This window comes from Solanum stenotomum, chromosome 10 (genome assembly GCF_019186545.1).
Source record: "Solanum stenotomum isolate F172 chromosome 10, ASM1918654v1, whole genome shotgun sequence".
Lineage (NCBI taxonomy): Eukaryota > Viridiplantae > Streptophyta > Magnoliopsida > Solanales > Solanaceae > Solanum > Solanum stenotomum.
Genome location: NC_064291.1, coordinates 36,770,275 through 36,797,463, shown reverse-complemented (window position 1 = coordinate 36,797,463; position 27,189 = coordinate 36,770,275). Strand labels below are relative to the sequence as shown.

The window sequence follows — 27,189 nt, the reverse complement described above, 5'->3', positions numbered from 1 at the left end:
CACAAGGCTTTTTAAAAGTGAACTATATTTGATAATTAGCCAAACTATCGCTATAGTTGGTAATTAGGGCTCAAAGTACTGCTATTTGTGAATTTTCCTTGGCTAAAAACTAAAATCAATACTTGCATTTTGAAAGTCATTGAAATTCTTCCTAATAGTGTGTACTTGTTGAAACTTGTGAATCTCCAAAAGTTGTAGTTTGTAAACATTACACTTATTTCCAAGTATTTGACAAGTAGATAAAAAGAATTCCCTAATTACAACTTGAAAAATTCCCATCAATGTATAAGAATTGTGGGAATCACCTTAACATAAGTTGATTCGAGAATTTAAGCTGCGATAGATATTCTTGCAATTTATCATTTATAATTCCTTGATCTGTCTGTCATAGCTAGTTGTCACAAATGTAAGAGAAGACAGATAGATGACTTATTCACAAAAGCATTTAACCAAAGCCAAAACAGAACAGTTCACCTGCAAAAGTGGTAGGGAGATTTTAATAACCTTAGCAATGAGTTGAATCAGCAGGCATAAGGCTCCTTACTCAAGTTGGTGGTTCTACGTCTAGCAAATAAGTTTAGCACTGTACTTACTGTACACCGTATGTATTACTATACACAAAAATGTCTTCACTTCACTATATATATAAGCACAACAAAGAGAATGAAGATGGTAATGTAGGAAATTTTCCTCATTTCCATTTATTCTTCTGTTGGTACAACCTGCAGAGACCGACTGTTTACAATTGCTTCCTTCGACGACCTTCACAGAATTGAGATTTTTCTTCTGCTGCTCCTTTTTGGAACTCATTACATATCTCAATGGTGCTGTGCATTCATCAGCCTAAAACTAACTAAAACTAAAAAGGATTTTTTTTTTCTTTTTTCCTTTTACATAACTCAAGACTGAACACAACGATCACTATGACCTAATTTTCAACTACTGCACTTCGTGCAGCCATTGACTTGGAGATATCTGCTTGTTTCTGAATTGGTTGCGTTGAGTCCCCACTTCGAATGAACCAACTGCTTCCAATCCAGGGTTTTCTCGAGTGCTTCTTTGCATCTACAAGACTTTGCAATCAATTCTCAGTTGCTCTGGCACTTTGAGCCCAGCAACAAGCTTCTGTTATTATTACAACAATGCCTAACCTGTCAACCTTAATGCTGATTTGTACAAGTTTCAAATCCCTGGATATTAAGACGCTGAAGACGTTTAAGACGACTTATAATCTGCGCAAAAGAGGGGCGCACTTGGGGATCTCTGCAGAAAAAAAGGGTATTAGCCATTTAAACGAAGACACATTCTTTTGGACATCAACACACTGGAAATCATTTGCACATGAAATTGTATCAAAGTTCAATAGATACATACTGATTCCAACATTCGCTTATAATCTCTGCAACTATGGGATCAACACTTGGAGGAATATCAAGGCGTCTACCCTGAAAACCAACAGCTCCAACAACTTGCATTGAGTTCATCCCTGTCCATGGCACTTGGAGAGTAGTTAACTCCCAGAGTATTACACCAAAACTGTACACATCAGATCTGCAAACCAGACAAACAAAACTCATCTAAGAAAATCCAAAACTAATAACCATAGCAAAGTTCAGCCTCAAGAACAGTATTAATAAAGAGTAAACTCACTTTTCATTGGATGGTTCATTCCTTAAAACTTCTGGTGCCATCCATTCAGCCTGCAATTAATGGAATACCATTAGAAAATTTGACGGTTTCAGATCTTATCTTTTTCTCAACCTATTTAGACCATAATCTTTGTTAGTTCTTGTTTTTGTTCTCAAAGGGTAGTGGACAGCAGGAAAGAGGCCTGGAAAGATGGCATAAACTGAGTCATAAAAAGTGAGCATGCAATCACCGTTCCAGCAGTTGACTTTGAAGAGAGAAATGTGTGGTGCTTCATGCGAGACATCCCAAAATCACAAACCTTCAAGCATGGAAGAAGCATGGATTATTGGGGGATAAACAGAAGCTTACTTCTTACAAATTTTATAGGCTACTATTTCAAGATTCAAGTCAGACACACCTTAACAACCCAATTTTTATCAACCAGAAGATTCGGAGTCTTCAAATCTCGATGCACAATGATAGGGTTGCTTGTGTGCAAGTAATTCATTCCTTTGGCCTACAAGAAGTTGAGCCATTAGCAAACAGAAAACTAAAACTGATAACAAACCCGTGAGGGGTGGGGGTGGGGCTGTTCAGCATCAAATAAATACCACATCAAGTGCCATCCGCATACGCTTTTTCTCCTCAATAAGGATGTTTGGACGATGCAGTAGCTTATATAAACCTCCCCTGCACCAAAACTACAGATATCAGATACACTTCAGCAGAGAAACACAAAATTGATATATTACTCAATAACAAATGTGATATACTATCAAATATCTCAGCATCAATAGCAATAGAGCTAGGAGGTATTTCAGATGAGATAGGAGTTCTTGCACATTTTAAACTGTGTAACCATTTGCTCTCCCAAAAGAAAGATTTGAGAGAACACAAATGTAAAAGGTACAAGCCACTACAAACCGACAACAATGCAGAATTTCCTGTCACACGAATGGTTTGAAATCCCATGAGCCAAAATTAGAAAGCCAAGACAAAACATTTAAGAAATGGGCAAACTTCCAAGTGTAGTATGTCAGTAGATGTGCATGTAGCAAAGAGTTCTCAACCTGGGAAGGAACTCGGTCAATATAGAGAGATTTGGGGGACGAGTTACAGCTCCCATGAATAGAACAACATTAGGATGTCTCAGCCTCAACATAATTTCAATCTGCAAAATGCAATACACACAAAGAGTTCTTAAAGTTCAGGAGAACTCATAGTACAGTGATATCATTATCATTGTCCAGTTACAACTTACTTCACATTTAAACTGTTCAAGGGCATCATTTGTTATATCCTGATTCATGAATTTCTTCACAGCAACTTCCTGCAATATAGAAAGATTCATTCCATTAAATTAAATTTACAGAAAAAGAGTGTTAGATAATTATACAATCACTACAGGGTTATCAAAAAAATTATACAATCACTACAGTAAACATTCCAGACCATTCTCATGCTACTGGCACAGACTACAGAGGTGCGGGATGCTAGTCTATTTCTTTCATTACTTTTATCAGTTCAAAGTAATGGATGGACAGTGAGTGATCAGCACATGTCAGTTTTCTAGGACACCACTAACCACTAACCAGAACAAAGATTTGACAAGATACCAGAGAACACAAAGACAAGAAAAAAACAAAAATCTCAGATAGGGCAAAAAATAAAATATAGAAAGAGTGCCTTGTCTATATTTCTGTAGGCATAAAAATCTCAGATAGGGCTAAAAGAATGCTAGAAAGCACGAAACCTAAAATAAATGTACTAACACGACCAAAGCATATTCCCAACTAATTCGATCACCTGTATAAATGTTTATTTTATCCGTTGTGCCCTAAGTTTCGCTAACTCTGCATGAGACTTCCAAAGAAAAATTATAGGTCGTTTAGATAACTTCCTTCCACGTGATCTTAGTTAACACATTCACTTACCATGGTATTACATCTACGAGCCGGTGCATCTAGAGATTGACGCAGGACATCACCAAACTATCTCAAGCAACCTTTTATTTTATCTTTAGCGTGTGCTACTTGTACTTTTTGGCGAAGGTGGTATATTTTAATCTTGTCTAATCGTGTATGAGCATATGCATCTCCTAAACACTCATATTACAGATATGTTGGACTTAAATGGCCCTACATTCACTCCCATATACATTGTTGGTCTTATAACTGTTCTATAGAACTTATCCTTCATTTTGGTAGGCATGCTTCCATCATATAACACCCCGGTAGCAAATTTGAATTTCAACCATCTGATTTGATTTTGTTTAACATCTTCATCTATCATTCCATTCTCGTGGAACGAACCAAGATATTTGAATTGTTTGCTTTTAGACAACCACAATCCCGTCTAATCTCACCTTAACTTCTCTTTTCTTATTCTTACAAAACTTGTGGTGCATATATTTCGCTCTTACTATTTATCCTATAATAGGATATGTTGGGATGTGCTCCTAAGAAAAGACGTAGAATGAAATGAATGGTAAGGATATATATATAACAGATCCCAAATAGCTTGGGATTTGAAGAGTAGTTGTATTGGGCTAGTTCTCGATTAGATAGATAAGCTACTTCTAAATACTGTGTCATGATTAGAGAAAATCTAATTTCTTTGAAGAGTGAAAACCAAGATGTTGTCACCAATTTAGTAAAGAAATAACTTCTCCAAGAGTAGACGTGAAGTAAAGTATAATAGATAAAACCAATATGTCAAAATCATATTGCCTCAAGTCTAGTTTTCTCATGAAAGAACATGACATAGAGGTGGATTGTGTTTTAAGAACAGAAAATTTTATCCGGATGAATTGCTTCTAGCTTCATCAAATTAAATGATCAACAAGTGGATTTTCTTACAAAAACAAAATTCCTCGAATTGAATACATTTGCAACACGTTTGGAGACTATGACAAAAATACTTCAAGGAGAGTGTTAAGATTATCACACGATTCATAATTTCATATTAATTTGATTAATTTACATTGATTAGGTTTAGTTTGATTGCTATAACTATGCCCAGCCTTTACCCAAAATTTGTAGTTCATTTATTCCCCTTTATTCTTCATTATTCTCTCTGATTATTCACCATCTAATGAATTTAGTTTGAGGGCATAGTCTATTTGATTTGATTAAGTTTAATTTGGGGGGACTTGGCAAAAGGAATAGAAAAACCAAGACAATGGGATTTCCTTGCCATGGTTTCTAAACATAGTGTTTCATATGTTAATTCAATTTTTGGTTGTAACTACTTTACAATCTCTTCAATTTTAAGGATAATCAAAATAGCTCATACAATTAACGGAGAATTGGAGCGCATGGTCTGTGATTTTAAGATCAATGGAGAATGAAAGAAAATGGTTGAAACATTAAGCTGGGGGTAGATTGATTTGATAAAGAGAGACCATCACTATTACATGTACACATATTCTCGTTATGTGAGCATGTATATATGTATGTGTTTATATATGCATTCTTATCAAAAAAGGAAGTGTATAGGCAAAAGGAATACTTCGAAAACCCTTCAAACTTGCCAATAAATTTCATTCGGACACTCAAACTACAGCCTATTCCGATTGAGTACCCAAACACCTTTAGACAATTCCGGCTCAATTTTAGAAAAGCTTCTGTGTGTTCGCAAGCACCCATTACATAGATAAGTTAACTAGTTGTATCTCACCTCCTTTGATTGTTCACATTAGATCAATAGGCCGTAAAACCTCATGCATGTTCCAACTAAGGTTGATGTCTATAATTAAAGGATGTGACATATTTATGTGATTAACTTATCTATGGAATGAGCACTCGAGAACAGGAGCAAAAGATTTTCCAAACTTTGAGCCAAAAGTGTCAAATAGAAATATTTAATCATGTGCAGGTGCTTAATAGGAACATGCCATAGTTTGAATGCCAAAATGAATTTTATTGGCAAGTTAAAGGGGTTGTCAGTGTTTTCTGCCAAGTGTATATGTCTTTAATCAGGAACAAAATGCTCAATTAGAATCTGGCTGAACCAATTTTAGATTTTGTCAGGTGCTTTAGTAAGGAGAGAAATAGGAAAGAGGACATAATGAAGTTCATGGGTGAGAGTTCGGTTGTAACTATAGTGACTATGGGAAGAAAGGAATTTGTGAAAGGAAATATCAGCTTATCTATTAAGCTACATACAGAGATCTAAGAGGAAAATCTTGCCAATACTATGCATAATATTGTTTGAAATAGTTGCTTTGAGTTTACTTGAAGTTCAATGTCGCTTCTAAATTACCCTTACCATCATCTTGTATTCCAAACATACTTTGTTCCAATTTATGTGACAGGATTCCCTTATTAATCAATTCTAAAAAAATTAGCACATTTCTATATTTGAAAGTAATTCAACTTTAAACTTCTCATTTTACTCTTAATGAGAAATGAGCTCTTCCTTAAAATGTTAGGGCATGTGTAAACCACAAGTTTCAAAAGTCTTACAGCTACACAAATGTTATGACATGTGTAAAACCACAAGTTTCAAAAGTCTTCTTTTCTTTCAAACTTCATCCCGCGTCAAACTACGTCACATAAATTGGAATCAGGGAGAAATTTACAGGCACCAGTGCCACTAAAAGTAAAGTAGAGTGGAAACTCTTCTTATCCTTCCGCTTGGAATCATGAGAACCACATCTGATCCAATGATTTCTCAATTTTTGCCTATTTTCTTTTTGTCATTATCCTCTCCGAATGACATTTTTTGAAACAATTTTGATGAAAAGTGTAAGGTGCCTAAATATTTCGTCAAGTCATTTAATAGCTAGTGTGCACACACGCCTCTTATGATAAGAGAGTGTGCACACATCCAATAGTGTTAATAGCTCCTACAATTTCAGAATTCATGGAAAAGATTGACACATAAACGAAATATAAAATAATCTCTAATTTGAAAGAACCCTTCAGAAAATTAGAAAACTGATCCATGAAAAAAAACAAATCCATTTTGCTTTCTCTGGAAAATGGAGCACAGAAAATTGGTGACTTGTCAAACTTTAGAGCTAATGTGCTATGGTTCTTATTTCTACTCAGGGTAGACGAATAGATATTCAATCAGAAATAAGACTTACTGTGCCATTCCATTCTGCACGGTATACCTCGCCATATGACCCTGCAAAGTCAAATCAGTGTTATTATATTGAGCATCCAATCTTAATGATATTCTTCTTTTTACATTCACTTAAGCAAGAAAAAAATAACTAATTTACATGTTAAACTGCATTAATAAGGAACAAATAATCTGCTTCCTAAAAGTAAGTAAAAAGAAGGGAAGGGGGAATTTTTAGCAAAGCGCTAAAAGTCTCTAGTCAAACAATACTACTGGAGGCACTCACACAATTATACCTCTTCCAGAATTGGAGTATTTTGATAATTTTAAGAAAAGAAGGTACTATGATAACTTTTGGTAATATGATACTGAAAAGGCATTAATATGTTTCATAAGATAATAGTATTTTAATAAAGCTAGTACCAGGGAGATACTGCAAAGTACATAAAAGGATATTACATCTTCAACAAAATATTCAGTTTAGAATGAAATCAACAAGCTGTGAGAACTCTCCAACATCTGTTCCTTACACAAAATATATAACAATTCCATTTCCATAAAACGGTCAACATTTGGACAACTGAATTTGGGATGGCAGGAGTACTGTATTGTTCATGTGAAGAAAGGTAATGCATTCAGCCCTTTCCAATAGTTGGCACATCCATTAAATAAAAGGTCATATCATCTACCAATTCACCTTAACCCAATGTGCAAGCTACAATTTGCCAATGAATAATCACAATTAAACTAACACAGACCTAGTTCTGACAAGGAAAGAATCTAACAAATTTCATCTGAACACTTGTCATTTAGACCTTCTTATATTTTTTGAAACTGGTTGTAATTTAGACCTTATTATTCATATAAAATTAACACATGACTTATTAACAGGAATATTCACAAAAATTGGAGAATTTAAAATTACTAAGCCTGAAATCACAAACACTAGGGGGGGAAATGATTCAACTTTTTTTTGCTTATGACCTAGTTTAACAACATAATTAGAAGTGGCCTTTTTACAGGGTATAAAGTATGCTTGTGTCTATAATCTGAGAACACATTTCCGTAAGTAACTGCATATGAACTGTGAACTACATAATTTACGAATAACATACAGAACTATTCTGTCTGACTCTGCCATTTGTCTTCAATCATTTAACAACAAGATAGCAACATGTACCCATACGTTCACAACAGAAAGCCAAAAAGTGAAAGCTTATATTTGATTTAGATAAATATGCACAAACTTTTCTCCAATGTTGCATCAACAATCCATGTCCGATCACAGAAGATGAACTTAAAGTACTGAGTCTTACCAATACCAATACGTTCACCAACATGGAGATTTTCCCATGGAATTTCCCACTCTGCCACTCCACGTAGCATTGGATCAAGCTGTTCTTTCTGCACCGCATAAGACTTAGACTGTATGCAAGTAACTATTTCCCTTGCTTTTGAAGCTGATTCTTTGTCTTTGTAAGTACAATCGTTATCTGAAATATTTCCAAACTTCTCCCTAAAGAATTTATCACCTTCATCAAGTAAAAAAACTTTCAGATTGTTCTTCTAAAAGATCAAGAAAATGGATAAATAAGAAATCCACACATTCTCCTTGACCAATTTGGATTGTTTCATTCGTTCTACATCTAACGCGTGCAAAATTCTCACCTGAAGTATCATATAATGTATTGTCTCTCGGTGCAGCAACAGTATACTCCTGTTCACTTTTATAGGATATACTGTAAGGGAACTGCATCCCGGTGTAGGCTACAAGAGACTGCTTGTTAATTTCTGAACTTTGTCTAGTATCAACAGCCCTTTCCTCTGATAATTGATTTTTTCCAGCAACAACTCCTAAAACCAGATCTGATTGCAAATACATTTGACTCTCTGGAGAAACAGCTAGGAGTTTAACTTCTGAGTTTTCTGCAAGACTGTTCACATTCTCGTAAGCTTCTCTAGCTTGCGTTATTTGTGCAATGGATGCGTTATCATGGGAAACTGCTGAAGCATCACATAATCTAGCCGACAATGGAAGGAGATTTCCAGAGTCATGCTCAAACTGGGTGCTTCCAGTTCTACCTGAACTATTTCCACAATTCCCCTTTGCTTCATTGTGGTAGAAAGCTGGTTCTTCCCTTGAAATCCATGTATTGGCAGTTCCATGAGCAGCAGTAACTGAACCTGATCCTGTCCCAGTTTGTGTGTCAAAAACAGGAAATGAAATGACAGTACCGCCAGAAGGAAGAGGTGTTACACTGTGCACATCTACTGCATAACTTTGTAATTGACCACTTGGTGCCTCAGTAGGAATCAGGGCACCTGGTGCACCCATTAAATCAATAATATATTCACTGCACAATAAAAAAAATAATCAGTCAGGTCACTACTGGAAATTTCCTAAGTTTTCATGGTTGTAATTCTACAGAAGAAGGTTAAAGAACTTAAATAGAAGATAAAGGCAAAAGATTGATAAACAGCAAATAACCTACATGAAACAGCAAGATTTAGACAATAAACTTTTGACTAAACTTGCAAGAGGAAAAAGACAAAACAGAGGGAAATTAACAGTACTCTTTTTTATTTAGTATAAACAATACTATATTTTACAAAGACGAATATAAGTATGCCTTAACTTCATTTACTTGATAATTGAAGCATGAAAAAAATAAAAAGATATAACGGTTATTCTCGCTAAATAAAAAAAAAATGTTAGTAAATATACAAGGCAGCATTCTCTGTGCAGAAAGCTCACCAAATTTGTATTAGAATCAAAAGCATATCTGCTCAAACAGAGTAAAAGGGGGGGGGGGGGGTGCTGCATCTTTTTTGAAGCTAGCATTTACCCATCCAAAACCCTCAAACCTCACCCCTGCTCTACGTGATTTTCGACAACTAGAAATATAGGGTGGAAAGATCTAAGAGAGAGAGAAGAGCCATCAGAAACTCAACAGCCACTACGAAGGATTTTATTAGAAATACTAATTTTGAGAAAGCAGAACTAAATTCACCTCTTGAAAAGATTTAAACACAAATCGATATTTTCAGCAAACACTATAAACATCCAGGAAAAATGTGCCACCAAAAGATTCTTTACCTTCCATTGTCAAATTTGATCAAATTAACTGCTCCGTCATCAGTGCCAGTGTAGTAACTTCCCTTAACTAGCTTGCATGGTAGGTTGATTCTATCAGCAAGTACCTATTCAGCAGAGTAAATGGTATGGTTAAAAGCATGAGTCTGGGAAGACTCTCAACAAAAATCAGAGAAAATGTTGTAGTCCTTTAGAAAAGAAACCAACTAAACAATAAACTGGTGTAACAGAGAAAGTCAATCATCCACTCTTGGAAATCAGAGATTTTCCGTATTTTCCATTCGGTTAGAAAAGGACTAAATATAGCTTAAAATGATAGATTTAGCACTGCCTTCTCATTTTGAATAAGATGCCAGATGCCCTTATACTAGAGCATGGATTCCACTGCTGAACATTGAAAGACAGGCAAAGATCTATCTGAAGTAAATAGTAAGTGTTACTTGGTAACTTTACAGATGATAAAAATGAGGAAGTTAGCCAGGAAATACTTCACTACTGAATACTTCATGATAATGAGTATCAATCATTTGATACTAGAACCCAAAAAAAAGAATAGTATGTTTTATCCTAAAGCAAGCTAATTATCCATATCAATCTAGTAAAGAAATGTAAGGAGAGATTGAAGCTCTTGTCACCTTAAAGAGTAAGGCCCTATGTCGAGAATGTCCAATATCAAGACAGCCAAGGGGAAGAATGATAGAGTTTAATGAAATTCTTAGCTCGTAACTCCTTGCAGTCCACCTCTTTGACATTTCTTCTGCATCATTAACAGGACCTCCCATCCTATTAACAACAAGGTCAGCGATTTTCTCAACTAAAAAGCTTGTAACCGGGACCTTCTTTAAAGCTCGGCATTCCCGGGACATGAAGTACACTCTCTCCTCAAGCTGCCGCAGTTCCATATCAGCTGCACGGTTTACTAAGATAACTTCATAAGCAACATTATCCAAAACCGAAACTGCTTTTAGATCCACTACCAAAGGCATCTTTCCCTGAATCGCCGCACTGGAATTAATTCCATAAACATCATAGAATCCATCCATCACTTTCTCATCATAATTTACGACATTATAGTTCTGCATTAACACAAGGTAGAAGGCTTAGAACCAATTCAAACTTCAGATGCAAAACTTAAGCAAGGAACACAGGAAACAAAGCACTAAATAGAGACAACCCAAAGTCTGCAGTCTGCTATAAGTAACTAACTGTTTATACACACAATGCGGTAAATTAATGTATATAATTACTTTTATAGTACTGCCTTAGTCAATGTTGGATGTTCTAATTCAATGGGAATTAGGATGAAGGTAAGGACTACATTTTAAAGTGAACTTGCATTCAATAGTGATGATGTTTAATTTCTTGGAGTATTTTAATCCATAATAATTTCAACATTAGTCCAATCCTACCTTTCACTAATATAACAGAACACTATAGCATAGAACATGAGAAAATTTCCATTCTAAGAAAGTGAAAAAACCATTTCTTCTATGGGATGTTACAAGTGGGGAAATTTTCACCTGATAAACTGGGAGACTGTCATGGCATCAAAATGTCGGGGAATACTTGGGATTAAAGATGTAAAGGTCCTTAACAGGGTGCTATCAGTGGTTATGGAGATTTGGAGTAAAGGAGAATACTTTTAGAGGGAAGTGATTGAGGAGAAATATAGAGCACTGGAAGGAGAATGCAGGACTAAAAATGCAACACTTAATGTCAGCATTAGAGAAATATCTTGAAGGGGGGGGGGGGGGGGGGGGGGGGGGGGGGGGGGNGGGATTTGATGGGAATGTGTCATGCAGGATAGGTGATAGGAGTAGGGTAAATTTTGAGGTCACAAGTGATGTGAGAACAACACTTTTAGTATCATCTTTCCAAATATGTACAGATTTCATGCCAAAAGGAGATGACAATCCAAGGGACACGAAGGCTACAAGGTAGATAAGTTCATTGGCTTTGAGGTTCATGAGGAACTTGCGAGATTGGGAGATGGCAAAATTCTAACGTTGAATTGGATTACTTCACAAACAAAATATTATACAAGCTAATCATGATGCATGGAGATGGAGGACAGAAAATAATGACATATTTTCTTTTAAGTCCAATTATGAGAAGCTTTTGGGCAGGTAAGAGTTCGCATACTGAGAAATGGGTACTTTTTCACTTGGCTAGCCGTGAGGAGGTGATCTTGACGGCTGAGAACTCGCAGAAGAGGAGATTACATACATCAGTAGATACTTCATGAGTAAAAACTCCAGAAAAGACATGAATCACATCCTATTACATTATCGGATAGTCTTACTTGTGGTGTGAAATACTGATATGAGTTGGTCTTCAATGAGTGATATTAGGCACGGTTAAATATGCAAATATTTAACTAGACCCTTAAGAGAGGAAAGAGAAAACATGAAGCATGGTGTGTTGCGCCATTAGCACAAATGTGGAAGATATGAAGAGAGAAAAATAGAAGAGCTTTCGATAAGTAGAGAAGAATTATGTAAGCTTGAGGAATAACCTCTATCTTTTACTGCCTCCTCAAATTTTTTGTCTTAGTTTTACACAGCACAAAGTTTTAGAAAAATAAAAGGCTTTTGAATCTTGTGGTCTTAAACTAAAGATGTGCGTACAACAACATAAGCAGTCCAATCCCACAAGTGCAGTCTTGGGAAGGTAAAGTGTACGCATACCTTACCTCTACCTCGTGGAGGTAGAGAGACTATTTTCAAAGACTCTCGCCTTAAGTGCAACAAATCAAAACAGTTATGAAAAAAAAATACGACACTGAAGAGAACATGACAATTGATAAGGAAAGCAGTACAAAGCATTCAGACAAAAGAATAATAACGACGGAATAAAGCGGTAACTAAAACATAACAGACAACAAATGGCAATAGATATCAAAAGCAAGAGACTACATGTTTATGACTAATACTACAACAAACACGGTGCTACCAGACTCCCACCAAGCCTAATTGCACCAAAAAGCAAGACAACTCAACCACCCACTAACCTTATACCTAATTCGTGACTTTCATACCCTTCTATCTAAGGTCATGTCCTTGGTAAGTTGAAGTATGTCATGTCTAATCAACTCTCCCCAATACTTCTTTGGCCTACCTCTACCTCTCCTCATACCCACTATATGCAACCTCTCGCACCTCCTCACGGGGGGTCTACACATCTCCTCTTCACATGCCCAAACCATCTCACTACGGAGGTCATTCCCACCTTGTCTCGGATATCCTCATTCCTAATCCTATCTCTTCTAATATGTCCACACATCCATCTCTTCAACTTGTATCTTCTGAATATGAAAGTTCTTGATTGACCAGCACTGCGTCCACACAACAAAGTCGATCTAACCACCACTTGTAGAACTTACCTTTAAGTTTCGGTGGTACAATTTTATCAAACTGAAGATGTGTGTAATGAACCAAAATACCCTTTGAATCATGTGGTCTTAAATATGTCATATAGGATGTTGGGTGTAAAGAGCTACTAAATATAGAAAGTGACATTCTTTTTTAAACGGACTAAAAAGGAAAGTAAGACAAACTAATTTAAATAGAGGGAGCATTTCTTTTTGGTGCACCCACGAGGTCCCTATATATGTACAAAAAAGCAAGCGTCGTTTTTAGAAATCATATCTTATTTTTTTTTGTAAAGTTGTTGAGCGTTGTTTGGAGAGAGAGAAAGAGAAGAGCATTTGAAGGGGTTGCACAAGATATTGTAAAGCTGGAAAATAGTCTTTTGTTCTAGTTTGTTTTTGGTGTTCCTATGAGAACCCGGTTTGTATAGAAGATTGGGTCTCCTTTTTTGATATAGGTTTTCTTTTTTAGTATCTTTTAGTATATGGCTCGTATACAGAGTTTTCCCCTACTATGAGTTTTTGGTTATGTCTTTTGGGCTTACTAATGCCACAGCTACTTTTATAAGCTTGATAAATGGGATCTTTTAAACCGTATTTGGATTTGTTTGTGATAATTTTTATTAATGATATATTGGTATATTCGAGGAGTAAGGAGGAGCATAAGAATCATTTGAGCATTGTTTTGGGGTTGTTGAAAAGAAATTTTTTCCGAAGTTCTCCAAATGTGAGTTTTGGTGGTAAGATGCATCCTTCTTGGGGCATGTGGTTACGAAGGAATGGATAATGATTGATCCACAGAAAGTGGAGGCAGTAAAGAGTTGGGACTGTTTTTTGTAATTAATTTGCTTCAATTGCTTCCCAGCTGACTCGTTTGACTCAGAAAGAAGTGTTGTTTCCATGGTCTGATGAGTGAGAGGAGAGCTTTCTAAATCTCATGACTCCACTGACTACGGCTCCCATTTTAGCATTGACTATGGAGGGTACAAATTTTGTTGTTTATTATGATGCTTCACGTTTTGTTTGGGAAATATTTTGATCATGACTTCGAGTTGGGAGCAATAGTGTTTGCTCTAAAGATTTGGAGACACTACCTTTATGGTTTCTGTTATGAGGTATTTACGGATTACTGTAGTTTGCAACATGTATTTACTTAGAGAGACTTTAACTTGAGGCAGCAGAGGTGGATGAAGTTGCTCAAGGATTATGATGTCACCATTTTATATTATCTGGGTAAGGCCAATGTAGTAGTTGATGCTCTGAGTAAGAAGTCCGAGTATAGGTAGTCTAGCTTGTTTGGAGGTTAGAAAGCATCCATTGACTAGGGAGGTTCAAACTTTGTTGGTCCATTTGAGATTCTTAGACGTGTGGGGGAGGTAGCCTATGAATTGGATTTGCCTCCAGGTTTGTTGGGAGTTCACCGGTATTTCATGTTTCTATGTTGAAAAAGTATCATGGTGATGGTAATTATATTATTTGTTGGGATTTAGTCTTGTTTAAGGAAAAGTTGTCTTATGAAGAATAGCCAGCGATTATCTTAGATAGAGAGGTCTGTAAGCTGAGGTCCAGAGATATTGCATCCATGAAGGTCTAGTGGAAGGACCATCCCGTGGAATAGGCCACTTATGAGACTGAATCAGACATTCATAGTAAATATCCCAAACTTTTCGCTGAGTTGGGTAATTCTTTCCTTATTCCCTTTCTTGTACGTTCGGGGACAACGATTGTTTAATTGGTATCTTATGTAACGACCCATCTAATCGTTACAGAGGTTGAGACCATAGTACCCTTGTTAGAGTCCACATACTGAAATGAGCTAATAAGAACTCAAAGATTGGGAGGTTTAAAACTGAAAACTCTTGTTTAATTGTGATGAATTGTGGTTGTTGTGTTCCGTTAGGAGGTGACCTAGTAATTGAGACCTCTGCAAGAGATTTTGAGGCTACAAGTGAGTTCGTACCAGACATTTGTAGTGGTTGTTGCGTTTGGTTTGTGTCGTGATGTCTTACAGTTGAGAGTTGTGTTGTGAGATGGTGCTTATATCAATTTTCATCTAGTTTCAAGGTAAGGGAGAGGGGTGTAACACCCCGTATTCGAAAAAGGGCAACATGGCAATTTTCAGGGATTTTAGGTGCCAGCCATGAGGGCCAACCACGACCCATGGATGAGACCACGGATCGTGGGTATGGTCCGTGGACTGGGCACCCATAGTCTCCCAGGAACCATGAAACCACGGCTTGACCAACGAACCGTCGATCAGACCACGGTCCGTGGTTGGGGGCCTGTGGTTCAAAGGCAAAAATCCAGCTCTCTAATTCGAACGATGGACCACCAGGACGGGCCATAGGTCAGTCCACGGTCCGTCAATTAGGGCCGTAGATGGTGGGTCGGCAGTTAAGTTTAGGGGTAGTTGGGTCTTTCCCTAATTAGTCTAGCCTAATACTACGTCATTTTACCCTTCACTAAGACCCCTATATAAGTATTTTAACCCCCAAATTTCCCAATAGAAATCATTCACTCAATTCACCAAAAAGAAGAACTCTCCAAAATATTTCTCTCTAGAACTTAAAGAAGAAGAAGGGTTCAACCTAGGGTTTCAAGTCAAGTCTCAATTCCTCCATTGAAGATAAGCAATTGGCTTTGACGTATGATGGTTTTCATCCATGGATTCCTTCTATTCATGGAGTTCCCAAATTCTCCAATTTTCAAAGATTAGAATTCCCCAATTGAGTTTCTTCAATTGCCATGGGTTCTTTTGATTATTGATTTAAATGATTGAATTATGATCTCTTATGCATGAATTGATGAAATACTATGATTTTATGATGTTTTCCCATGAACCCATGTAAATCCCATATTTTCTAATTATGATGATGTGATGTGGGATTTTGAAGTATGAAAGAGGAGATTATGAAATTATCATGTTCTTATGAAATCTATGTAAATGCTTTAAGAATGCTTTGAGAGTGAAGTATCAATGATGATGTTAATGTTGTGTTGTTGAAAGAATTTTCTCATAAACACATGAAAGCATGATTGTGAAAGTTTTTCTCACATAGTAAGGATTCTAAGGTTGAAAGTTCTTTTCACCTAATTGAATTAATGATAAGGAGCTATCCTAATGAAACCTAGCTTGGATTGGATATTTAATTGTACCTTCCCATTGATGACTTATGACTTAGCTTGGATTGGCAAGATGACGTGCCCTTCCATGGATAATAAGAACAAGAAATGACTATTCTGTGGGATTTATGCTTAGCACCGAGAGGATATTGAGATGGAGGCTCTCCCGTTAGTAGAGGCCGGGTTTCAGAAGCAATCTCCTTATCCCTTTACCTATGTGCCCCCATAGGATGATTGTCTAGATAGACATTAGCTAGTGGATCCACTTAAGCTAGAAGTTCATGGTCCTTACCTTGGCAAGTAGGACAACCCTTTTCGGTGTGGGAGACGCCGAGGATCATGTTATAGCTCACATGGTCTCTATGTCGGTTAAGGCCTAAGTTGCGCGGACTCTTCAATTTCGATGCTGCACCCGTGTCGGATTCTCCAAAAATACACTACTTTTGGTGAATTCGACATGCACCCCTTGACATTATTGAAGAGTCTGTGCAACATAGGTTAAGGCTAATTCCCCACAGGAATAATGAACTAAGGTTACTTCAAGAAGTATCTCATATGTGTTCAAAGGTTTTAAAGAATGTTAGCTTGCATTGACCATGTTTTATGAAGCATGTTTCTAACCCTTTTATATCATGTTTTAGCTTGGTCAATTGCATGTCATGAAATGTCCCCTTTTTAGCATGATTTAAATGTTTTATGCATGACTATCATACTTGGTACATTGTTTTGTACTAACGCATACTCTTGCCTACATTTTTCCCAAATGTAGGGTCCAATATTCAGGGTTCTCAGTTTCATGGCTAGAGGTTGACTTGGTTGATTTTCGAGCTTGGTGAGTCCTCATGCTTCGAGGACGGACTTTCATTGATTAGTTTCTTTCTTGTATTTCAGTTTTGAACATGATGTATGGGCTAGGCCCAATTTCATTCTATTGTATTAGATGGCTATTGAGACAAGTGTTTTAGACTTCTGCTTTTCTTCTATAAACTATTGGACTTGAAATGTGTTTTAAATCTCTTATCTTTTATTTCTTATGTTATGAATGTTAAGTGGCTTATATGGGGTCCTCTGGGTCTTATACCGCCATGTTACATCTAGGGTGTACCCCTGGGTCGTGACAAGGGGGGTTCTGCTGCAGTGGTAGGGTTTCTGCTGTAGCGAAACCGTCGTAGTAGGCAGGGACTCAATGTAGTATGGGTGAGCTATATCGCCACGACTCACCATAGCAGGGCAATGGTCATCATAATGAGGCAGTGGTCACCATAGCGGGTCCACTATAGTAAAGAAGTGGACGTTGTGGGAGACGAAACGAGGCAGAATAGGCGCTAAAGTTAGTTAATTCAAGTCTCTCCTTCATAACTTAAAGAACTTGTCCCAAAAACCCTATAGAGACGATTTTTCCAATGTTAGGGCTATTTTCTTCTTCGAGGTAAGTCTACTTCGTCAACTATTCCACATAGTGACTCATTAACATCCTAGAATCGAAAATGGTGATTTAAATGGTGGATTATGGGTTGGAACCCTAGAGTTCATAAATATTGTGGGAAAACCTATGGGTTGACGTAATTAGTGTATATTTTGCTTCTAAGTTGTTAATTAACACTTCTTAGGATGGAATTGATACTCTAATATGTGTTTATGATGTTGTAGGGACCTAGAGTCCAATAGACAAGGATCCTTAGCATGAAAACCACTCTAAAGGGGTTAATAGAGTAGAAACTCCATGAAATAGGCTAATATGATCATTGGAAAACTAGTGTATGATGAATTAACCCATGGGTAACGTGTTAAACCTTGAGAAAGAGTAGAATTAAGTAGGTTTGAATTTCCAAAGCTATTGTTAGAAGAATAGATGATTGAATATTCTTGTATTTGCTTGTTTTAAATTTGAGCATTCTGAGGCATTAAGGAAAGTGAAGGCTCACATGAAATAACTTGCTTGTTCAGGTTCTTCAGTTTAGGTAGGTTATGGTTTATTTGCAATTAGACTTTGATTAGTCGCTTGTATGCGTTGTGAGTCGATAAAGCATGTTTGATTGGTCTTCATACATAGTCTTTGGTCGATATTTGTTGGTTTGACAATGCTTGTATGAATAAGTTGTTAAATTGTTGAAGCATATCTTTAAATGACATTGTGATGCACTTGTGATATTCATTTTGTACTTGTCGTTATCTTGAGAGATAATTGAGCAAAGAACATAGTGAGATATATTTAGGTTTAAAGAATATATATGAGTGGCTCGGGTTCAATATGAGCTTACGCACAAGCGGTTGTATGATGGATTGGGCACTATGCATGTACGGTACATGGACACCTAAGGTCCCCTATAGGTCATGGACAGTTGGGCAAGATTAAAGTCCCTTATCATGTGTGTACAGATGAGTGACAATTGTGAGTGTTGTATATGGCATTGCGTGAGACTGATGAGATACAGAAGTGGAACAGATGTGGATTAGTTTGGATATAATTCCATGATTGTGTGTGACTACTTTATATTTGCAGAGTTTTGTGATAACTATTATATTTATTTTGGTGACTTATATGTCCAGTGATTGTTTGACATTGATATGTTGGGAATGAGGTTATTTACAGTGTTGACTACTTGAATTACTGAGTTATTGATTAAGTGTTGTTGTACATGTCCACTGGTTTATTAGTATATACTTGTTACTAACCTGAGTCGGCCTATGATGTCTACCAGTACATAATGTTTGTATTGATTCTACTCCTGCACCTTTCTTTAAGTGCAGTTTATGACCCATTATCTTCTATGTGCCCCTATATCTAGCACAATAGTGTTTCCTGTTAGAATAGAAATACTTATATACAATCCTAGTTAGATTAGGAATAAGAATAGGAATCCTAGTTGAAAAAGGATTCCAATGTAGTGTCTATAAATAGGGTCTCAATGTAATAATGTAGATACACAATTCAATAATATATTTCTCCTATATTTCTCACATGGTATCAGAACAATGGTGAGAAAATTCAATCAGTCGTCACTGTGCAATTTTCCAGTGACCTAAATTGTTGTTCCAGAAAAAAAAAATTCAGCAATTATTCAGGCCTTTTTTTTTTCCAGCAGTTTTTTTTCCCAGTGGGGTTGCCTCTTGATTCTGAGGCTGACCATATAATTTTTTTTCCTGATTCCGACCAGTTTTTGGCGGCCAGATTTATTTTTTTCCGGCAGTCAGATCTTTTCAGCAGTCAGATTCTGGCCCAAAATTTCTATTTTATTTCCAGCAGTCAGATTCTGGCCCCAAATTTTTATTTTATTTCCAGCAGTCAGATCTAATTATTATTATTTATTTTTTTTGTGAGAATATTCTAATATCACAATATGTCGTTCGGGATTGATATTTTTGGCTCCAAAAATATAGGAAGTTCCAGTGCTATGATCACTTCAAAACCATTAATGGGAAGCTCAAACTATTTAGCTTAGGCTTCTTCAATTGAGTTGTGGTGCAAGGGTCAAGGTGTCCAAGATCACTTGACCAACAATGCTTGTGTGGTAGATGAAAAGGCAAAGGCCAGTGAGGCAGATGATAAAGCCAACGCACAATGGGAGAAGGTTGATGCTCAATTATGTAGTCTCCTATGGCATAGGATCTATTGATTCCAAGTTAATGCCCTTGTTTCGCCCATCCCAGACATGTTATTTAGTTTGGGAAAAGGCACGTACTTTATATACTAATGATATATCTCGATTCTATGATGTGATATCTAGAATGACCAACTTAAAGAAACAAGAATCCAATATGTCTACATCACTCTATGGTCTAAAACAGTCTCCTCGAGCCTGGTTTGGAAAGTTTAGCAAAGTAATTCAAGAGTTCGGCATGACTCGTAGTGGAGCTGATCACTCTGTGTTTTATCGGCATTCTGCACCAAATCAGTGTATTTATTTGGTTGTTTATGTTGATGATATTGTTATCACTAGCAATGATCAAGATGATATCACTAATTTGAAGTAACATCTCTTTAAGCATTTTCAGACTAAAGACCTTGGCAGACTGAAGTATTTTCTAGGTATTGAGGTTGCTCAGTCTAGATCAGGTATTGTTATTTCTCAATGCAAGTATGCCTTAGACATTCTTGAGGAGACAGGAATAATGGTATGTAGACCCATTGACACTTCTATGAATTTGAATGTTAAACTCCTTTCAGGACAGGGGGAGCCACTTAGTAATCCTGAAAGGTATAGACGGCAGGTTGGAAAGTTGAACTATCTCACAGTGACTAGACCTCACATCTCTTTTCCTGTGAGTGTTGTAAGTCAGTTTATGACTTCCCCTTGTGATAGTCATTGGGAAGTAATTGTTCGTATTCTACGATATATAAAGTCAGCTCTTGATAAAGGACTACTCTTTGAGGATCAAGGCCATGAGCATATCACTGGATATACAGACGCTGATTGGGCAGGATCACCCTCTGATAGACGTTCGACATCCGAATATTGTGTTTTAGTAGGAGGTAATTTGGTGTCGTGGAAGAGTAAGAAACAAAGCGTGGTTGCTCGATCTAGTGCAGAATCAGAATATCGAGCAATGGCGGCAGCAACTTGTGAGCTAGTTTGGATCAAACAGTTGCTGGGAGAGCGAAAATTTGGCAAAATCGATTAAATGGAACTTGTGTGTGATAATCAAGCGGCTCTTCATATCGCATCAAATTCAGTGTTTCATGAAAGGACTAAGCACATTGAGATTGACTGTCACTTTGTCAGAGAAAAGATACTCTCAGGAGCTATTGTTACGAAATTCATGAAGTCAAATGATCAGCTTGCAGATATCTTCACCAAGTCTCTCATCGGTCCTCGTATTAATTACATCTGTAACAAGCTAGGTACATATGATTTGTATGCACCAGCTTGAGGGGAGTGTTAGAATAGAAATAAGTATATACAATCCTAATTAGAATAGGAATAAGAATAAGAATCCTAGTTGGAAAAGGATTCCAATGTAGTGTCTATAAATAGGGTTTCAATGTAATAATGTAGATACACAATTCAATAATATATTTCTCCTATATTTCTCACATTTCCAATTTGAAGGTGAGCTACTCCTATCCAGGCCGCCACAGATCTTCTTGATGACTGACATCTATTTCCTTTTTGGCATTGTTTTACTTTATTTGCTTTTGCTACTCCTAGACATTATTAGTTAGAGTCCTTGTATAATGACTTTTAGATCTTGGGGATTGTAATAGTTAAATTTCTGCACTTTATCGCAGTTATATTTGAGAACTCTTATTCTCGTCTCAAATGCTTTTGAATGTGTTAAATGAATCGGTTATGCCATTGGTAGTTGGTAAGATATGGTTCCCCCACCAAGGGTTTAGTGTGGGCGCCAATCATGACGGTCTGGGTCGTGACAGACTAATTCTTTGGCTAAGAAGTTTTAGGTTTACAAGATACAACATTTAAAATGAGGTAATGTAAAACTTAAATGTAGAGAAAATAGCCAACTGACCCCCCACTCTATTACCGGATTTCCAACTACACACTTGTACTTTACGGGGATCCTATTACCCCCCTGAGCTATTTTAAAGTGTAATTATTTTCTCCCCGAAATGTCATTACCAAGCATGTGTCTTGTGGTGAAATACATGCACTTGACACGTGTATTTCACCATTTAATTAAAAAAAAATTAAAAAAAGGTTCTCTTCCTTCCTCTTCCTTTCTTCCCCAATCATTTCTTCAACCCTAACTATAATAAACATCATTTTTTACCTCAATAAATTTATATATCTCTAACAATTTATAAAAACAAAAATTCAAGTCACCTTTTCATCTACTCCGAATCTCTAGAGCTTAGAAGATAGCGTATCTAATCAAATCTTTCATCCAATCAATTCAACAATTTTTCCAGATTTTTTTACATTTCGTTTGATTTATTTCCTTGGACAATTTCAGATACATATTAAATGGGTCATGAACATTCGAGATCAGATTCATCGCCTGAAGATTCCGTCGACAACTCAAAATCATCGCGGATGAGAAGACCAATTTGAGAAACCTCTCTCTCTTCCCCATTCTTTATTCTTTCTCCCTCTAAAATTTTTATGATTAATTTATAATTTGAGTTTACTATTTTGATTCTTCATGGGTTTTAGGAGAACATGTAGGATTTTTCTTTAAAAATGTAGAAGAAATTGTTTTGTTTTAGTTCCTTTTAATAAGTTTGAAAATACTTTTTAAATATACAATTACTTCACTTTGATTTTGTTACTCTCGAGTCCATGACTTTAAAAAAATTAATTGATGGGTATGTTTTTATTTTTTTAAAAAATTTAACTTGTTAGATATGTTTTAAATAAGTCTACTGAAAAAATTATTTATTCATAAAATGCATTAATTGTTGATAATTTTTATACCATACATCCATTGAAAAAACTTCAACAATGATAATGGTGAAAAATGTATAGTTGTATAGATAAATAAGAAGAAAGAAAGAGAAAGAAAAAAGAAAATTAGAAAAAAAAATGGAAATTAAAAAAAATATAAGGCAACTCACTCTCACTCGACAGTGAAATACACTCTCTATGTCAACTCAGCACTTAAGGGGTTATTTATTCCATTGTAAAGTAGTTTAGGGGGTAATATGACTCCCGCGAAGAATAGGTGTGTAGTTGAAAATCCGATAATAGATTGGGGGGTCATTTGGCCATTTTCTCCTTAAATGTATGTAACGAGATCCCAATGGCTTAATGCATTAAAGGGAGATATCAGACTTTTGTAGAGCGCGGTCACTTGAAATAGCTAGTTTAGCCTAAAGATTTGGAGGAAAGAGTAAATTGCAACTAGTAAGACCTACCGTTCATCAATTATATAAGTAGCACTATCCCATAAATTAATTACTTTATTAATGTTGAAAGCTCAAAAATAGTACCCCCTAAGCAACTCCTAGAATGACAAGAGCTCCTATGCAAAAGGTCATACATAGAAAATTTTATTTTAATTTCTAGTGCTCACATGTAATGACACAATTTTTACCTGCAAGCGCCAACATTTACGATATCCATCAATCGTAAAATTAAGTGAATAGGAAGATTAAGTACATCAACGTGCACCAAACCTGACACTTACATCTATGTAGATATTACAAATTGGGGTCCCAAGGATCTGATTGAAGATCTTTGAGATTATTTCAGATTATCACTGCCTAAACCGATCCCAAATAGTGAGAAGTAAACCAGTCTTAGGGTTGGGTAACTTTTCAAAAAAAAAAGTCTTAGGGTTGGGTAATATGTTTTAATGTTCTGAAATTTGAGTTTCAATCAAATTGAATCAAATGAACCTACATTACAAAATTCGTTGCTCCTAATAATCAAGGCCAAAACAACAAAGGTAGAAAACACCATTTTCTTAAGATAACTAAGTCAAACCCACATGAAGCAACAAGTAAAAGCTAAACACAAATACCTACTAAAACTTCTTTTTTTGAGAATGGATACCTACTAAAACTTCTTTTTTTTTGAGAAAGGATACGTACTAAAACTTCTATTATCTAAATAACACCTAATTAAGATAGTGCAGAGAAAGAGAATACATATATTTTGTTATTGCACTGATGTGTTGTTACTACAGATGAAGAAGAATGTAATTCAATTTGACCTCCAAGCTTATATTGTTAATTGTTATAGAGGAACTATTTGATAAAACTAAAATTTCGAAGTCCAACCTCTGAAAGTTGATATCTGTTTATTTTTTTAAGAAAAGGTCAATGTTTGTTTGGGTAACTTCTCAAAAAAAAGTCTTAGGGTTGGGTAATATGTTTTAATGTTCAGAAATTTGAGTTTCAATCAGATTGAATCACATAAACCTACATTATAAAATTCATTTCGCCTAATAATCCAAGATAAAACAATGAAGGTAGAAAACTCCATTTTCTGAAGATAACTACGTCAAACCCATATGAAGCAACTAATAGCTAAACACAAACACCTACTAAAAATTCTATTATCTAATAACACCTAAGTAAGACGGTGCAGCAAGAGAGAGAGAACACATCTATTTGTTACTGCACTGATGTGTTGTTACTACATATGACGAAGAATGCAATTCAATTTGACCTCCAAGCTTATATTGTTAATTGTTATAGAGGAACTATTTGATAAAACTAAAATTTCGAAGTCTAACGTCTGAAGGTTGATATCTATTTTATTTTTTTAAGAAATGGTTGATGTTTATTAAACTGAATAATTCAGCTGAAACATTAAGATGCATTGTCTGAACAATACTTTTGAATGTATGACTTAGTTTTTTCCTTCTATGTACAGAAGAAGGAAACTAGAAACCAAAACAGTAAATTATGTTGAATTCTTAGTATCTGACATACCTATAAGCTTTTATATATTTATATCTTTTCAAAGGGAGCATTAAAGGATTCCTAAGCAGCTGGAATAGAGATGGAAATGCTTCTGATAAGGAGAAGAAATGGAAACTTGTCCCAGCATGTATTTGGTGGACAATTTGGACAGAGAGAAACAACGGGAGTTTTGAAAATGGGCAGAATAGCTTACAGAAGAACAAGATGAATTGCTTAGCTCTTTTCTATTTTTGGTGTAAACAAGATATATTAACTAGGGAAGAAGACATCTTTGATGTGCTAGATTGTTTATAGGTAGCAGTTTAGATTAAGACTGTTTTACACTGTAAGTTGTAATACTTTTGAAGGGGAACTGCACTTTTGTTGTAATATACATGTGGATATATAGACTAAAGTTACCAGTTTAAAAAAAAACAATATTTTTGTATTAATAACCTATCATATTACTTGTTAAAGACATGTTATATCGTTAGAAATTGTTATTTTTAATTTTAGTTATGAATCAAATTGTTTTCACTTCAAATTTGTAAAGCATTTTAAGTGGAATATATTGCATCCAACTTTAAGTTCCAAATAGGGTTAGTGCACCCAAGGGTGTGACCTAGTGGTCTATCGGGTGAGTTGAGAATCATGAGGTATCAGGTTCAAATCCCAACAAAGATTAAAAAAAAACACTAAATGATTTATTTCCCTCTGTCGTAGCCTTGGTGGACAGAGCTAGTGGGTACTTGTGGAAGGTGGCATGTATCCCGTGGAATTAGTCGAGGTGCACGCAAGCTGGTCCGAACACCACGATTATCAAAAAAAAAAGTTCCAAATAGAGTTAAATAGACAGCTTGTGATAGTGAAGCAGCTAGAAATTAGATACTTGTTGTTTTATTGCTTAATTAACATTTAAGGGAAAGTTTTTACTTTATCAATAAAGTATCCGAGTCCAGCCAAAAAAAAGTAAGAGTCGTGCACAGATGGAGGTTCTCATTAATGGATCAATAAAGTACAAATGTAGGTGGAAGGATAGTGGTCCAATTAACACGACGACGGTTACAAGATAGAGCATTTATAGTGAGATAATCTAAAACTTAAACATAACAAGATCCCAACTGAGTGACGCATTAAAAGATATCTAACTTTTGGAGAGTGGAGTCACTTGAAACAGCTGGCTTAACCAAACGGCGTTGGAGGAAAGCGAATAATAGCAATTAGTATGAGCCCATAGTTCATAGTTGGAACTTGTACTCATTGTATTCATATAAAGAATATTAAAATGATTTTATATGTAGATGATTATCAGAGAAAAATAGAACGAATTAAAAGTTTTTAGACAAAGACACGTATACAAACCAAAAATTAGATGTCGTTTCTGTAATGTAGGTTAAAACTGTTCTAGCTGTATTCCCCAGGGTCGATAGGATTGATGATTACGTCATACATCAAAGTGAACACAAAGAACATGAGTAAGGTGGAGATGAGGACTGTGTCTACTCATAAATTTACAATGAACTGAATAGATGCCTACTTACAATTTTAAGCAAATTTAATTGACTCTCAAGTTGAAATATCTGAGCTTATAGCTTGATCCCAGTACAAGAGGCTTATGATTTAAATATGGAAGTACGCCTATACAATAACAACATAGCAGTGAAATCCCACAAGAACTAAAACTGTAATCACATAGAAGCACAAGTGGCAGTTCGATATAACCGAGGTGTATAACCAAATAGTATCAGTGGGAGTCTTTCATACATAGGAGTTCATTCCAATCACACTATTCCCCTTACCTAGTCAGTTGTCCCCCATACAACCAAAAAAAAAAACAAAGGTCAAGCAGTCCAATTTTAACATAATTTATTGGCAAATTAGGATAATTTGAAGCAGAGTTTCAGTATTTTTCCATGTAAAGTATCAGAACAAGTAAATTCCTCAATGTAGCATCAATAAGCAAAAAAATGGAAATTAAACCTAAATTGAGAATTTGCAAAAGCAATTAAGAAAAAAACAATCAAAATATTAAATAATCAGAAGGGGGATTCGAATATACCCAATAACGAAGTGAAAGGAACTCCACAGGATTTTCCAAAGGCGAACATCCTAAACTTATCTCTTGGGCTGCTTTGATCTGGGCCGTTTCCGGATCTTCACGGGAATCTGGGTCAGAAACACTGATCGCCAAAGCCAATTGAACCTGAAACTCCTCCTCAAAGTAATTAAAATCAGCAGAATCAGAAGCCGAAGCCGAATTCATCTCAGGGACTCTGGGCAATGCTGCTGATGCCGGCGTCGTTTGAGGAGACAAAGATGAAGTTGACCCAGATTGTTCAAACCGGTTAGTTTGCTGATTCGGATCAAGTACAGGAGGTGGTTGATGAGTAGGAGAGGTGTGATGAGGGGCAAGGTGAGGAGGATTATCGGCCACACCACCGCCGATATGAAGTTTCCTGAGTAAATGCTTCATTTTGGACATGGTTAAGTATCATGGAAGGGAGAGAATGAAAAAAGACTCAATATTTGTGAGAGAATTTGGGGATACGGGCAAAAAGGGTGGGTATAAAAAGGGGGATGGGGAGGGGGGAGATGGAA

General features: G+C 36.1%; 1 protein-coding gene across 1 annotated transcript; it reads right to left on the bottom strand.

The window, feature by feature from the left end:
• Positions 1-346: 346 nt before the first annotated feature.
• Positions 347-27,189, bottom strand: LOC125878527 (probable serine/threonine-protein kinase SIS8). The gene is made up of 14 exons (XM_049559802.1): positions 26,651-27,189; positions 10,429-10,869; positions 9,797-9,900; positions 8,368-9,053; positions 8,016-8,231; positions 6,722-6,762; positions 2,891-2,959; positions 2,700-2,800; positions 2,241-2,319; positions 2,048-2,146; positions 1,880-1,948; positions 1,651-1,700; positions 1,375-1,551; positions 347-1,263 (listed from the first exon to the last, which is right to left on the bottom strand). The coding sequence occupies exons 1-14, from the start codon at positions 27,071-27,073 to the stop codon at positions 1,161-1,163; spliced, it is 2,658 nt and encodes an 885-aa protein (XP_049415759.1). The 5' UTR covers positions 27,074-27,189; the 3' UTR covers positions 347-1,160.

Excerpts from the sequence above, each read along its gene's own strand:
- LOC125878527 (XM_049559802.1), bottom strand. The coding sequence starts at position 27,073 with ATGTCCAAAATGAAGCATTTACTCAGGAAACTTCATATCGGCGGTGGT. Across the intron at positions 6,763-8,015 it reads TGGTGAACGTATTGGTATTG|GGTCATATGGCGAGGTATAC; the intron begins GTAAGACTCAGT and ends TTGACTTTGCAG. Across the intron at positions 1,701-1,879 it reads CAAAGTCAACTGCTGGAACG|GCTGAATGGATGGCACCAGA; the intron begins GTGATTGCATGC and ends CATTAATTGCAG.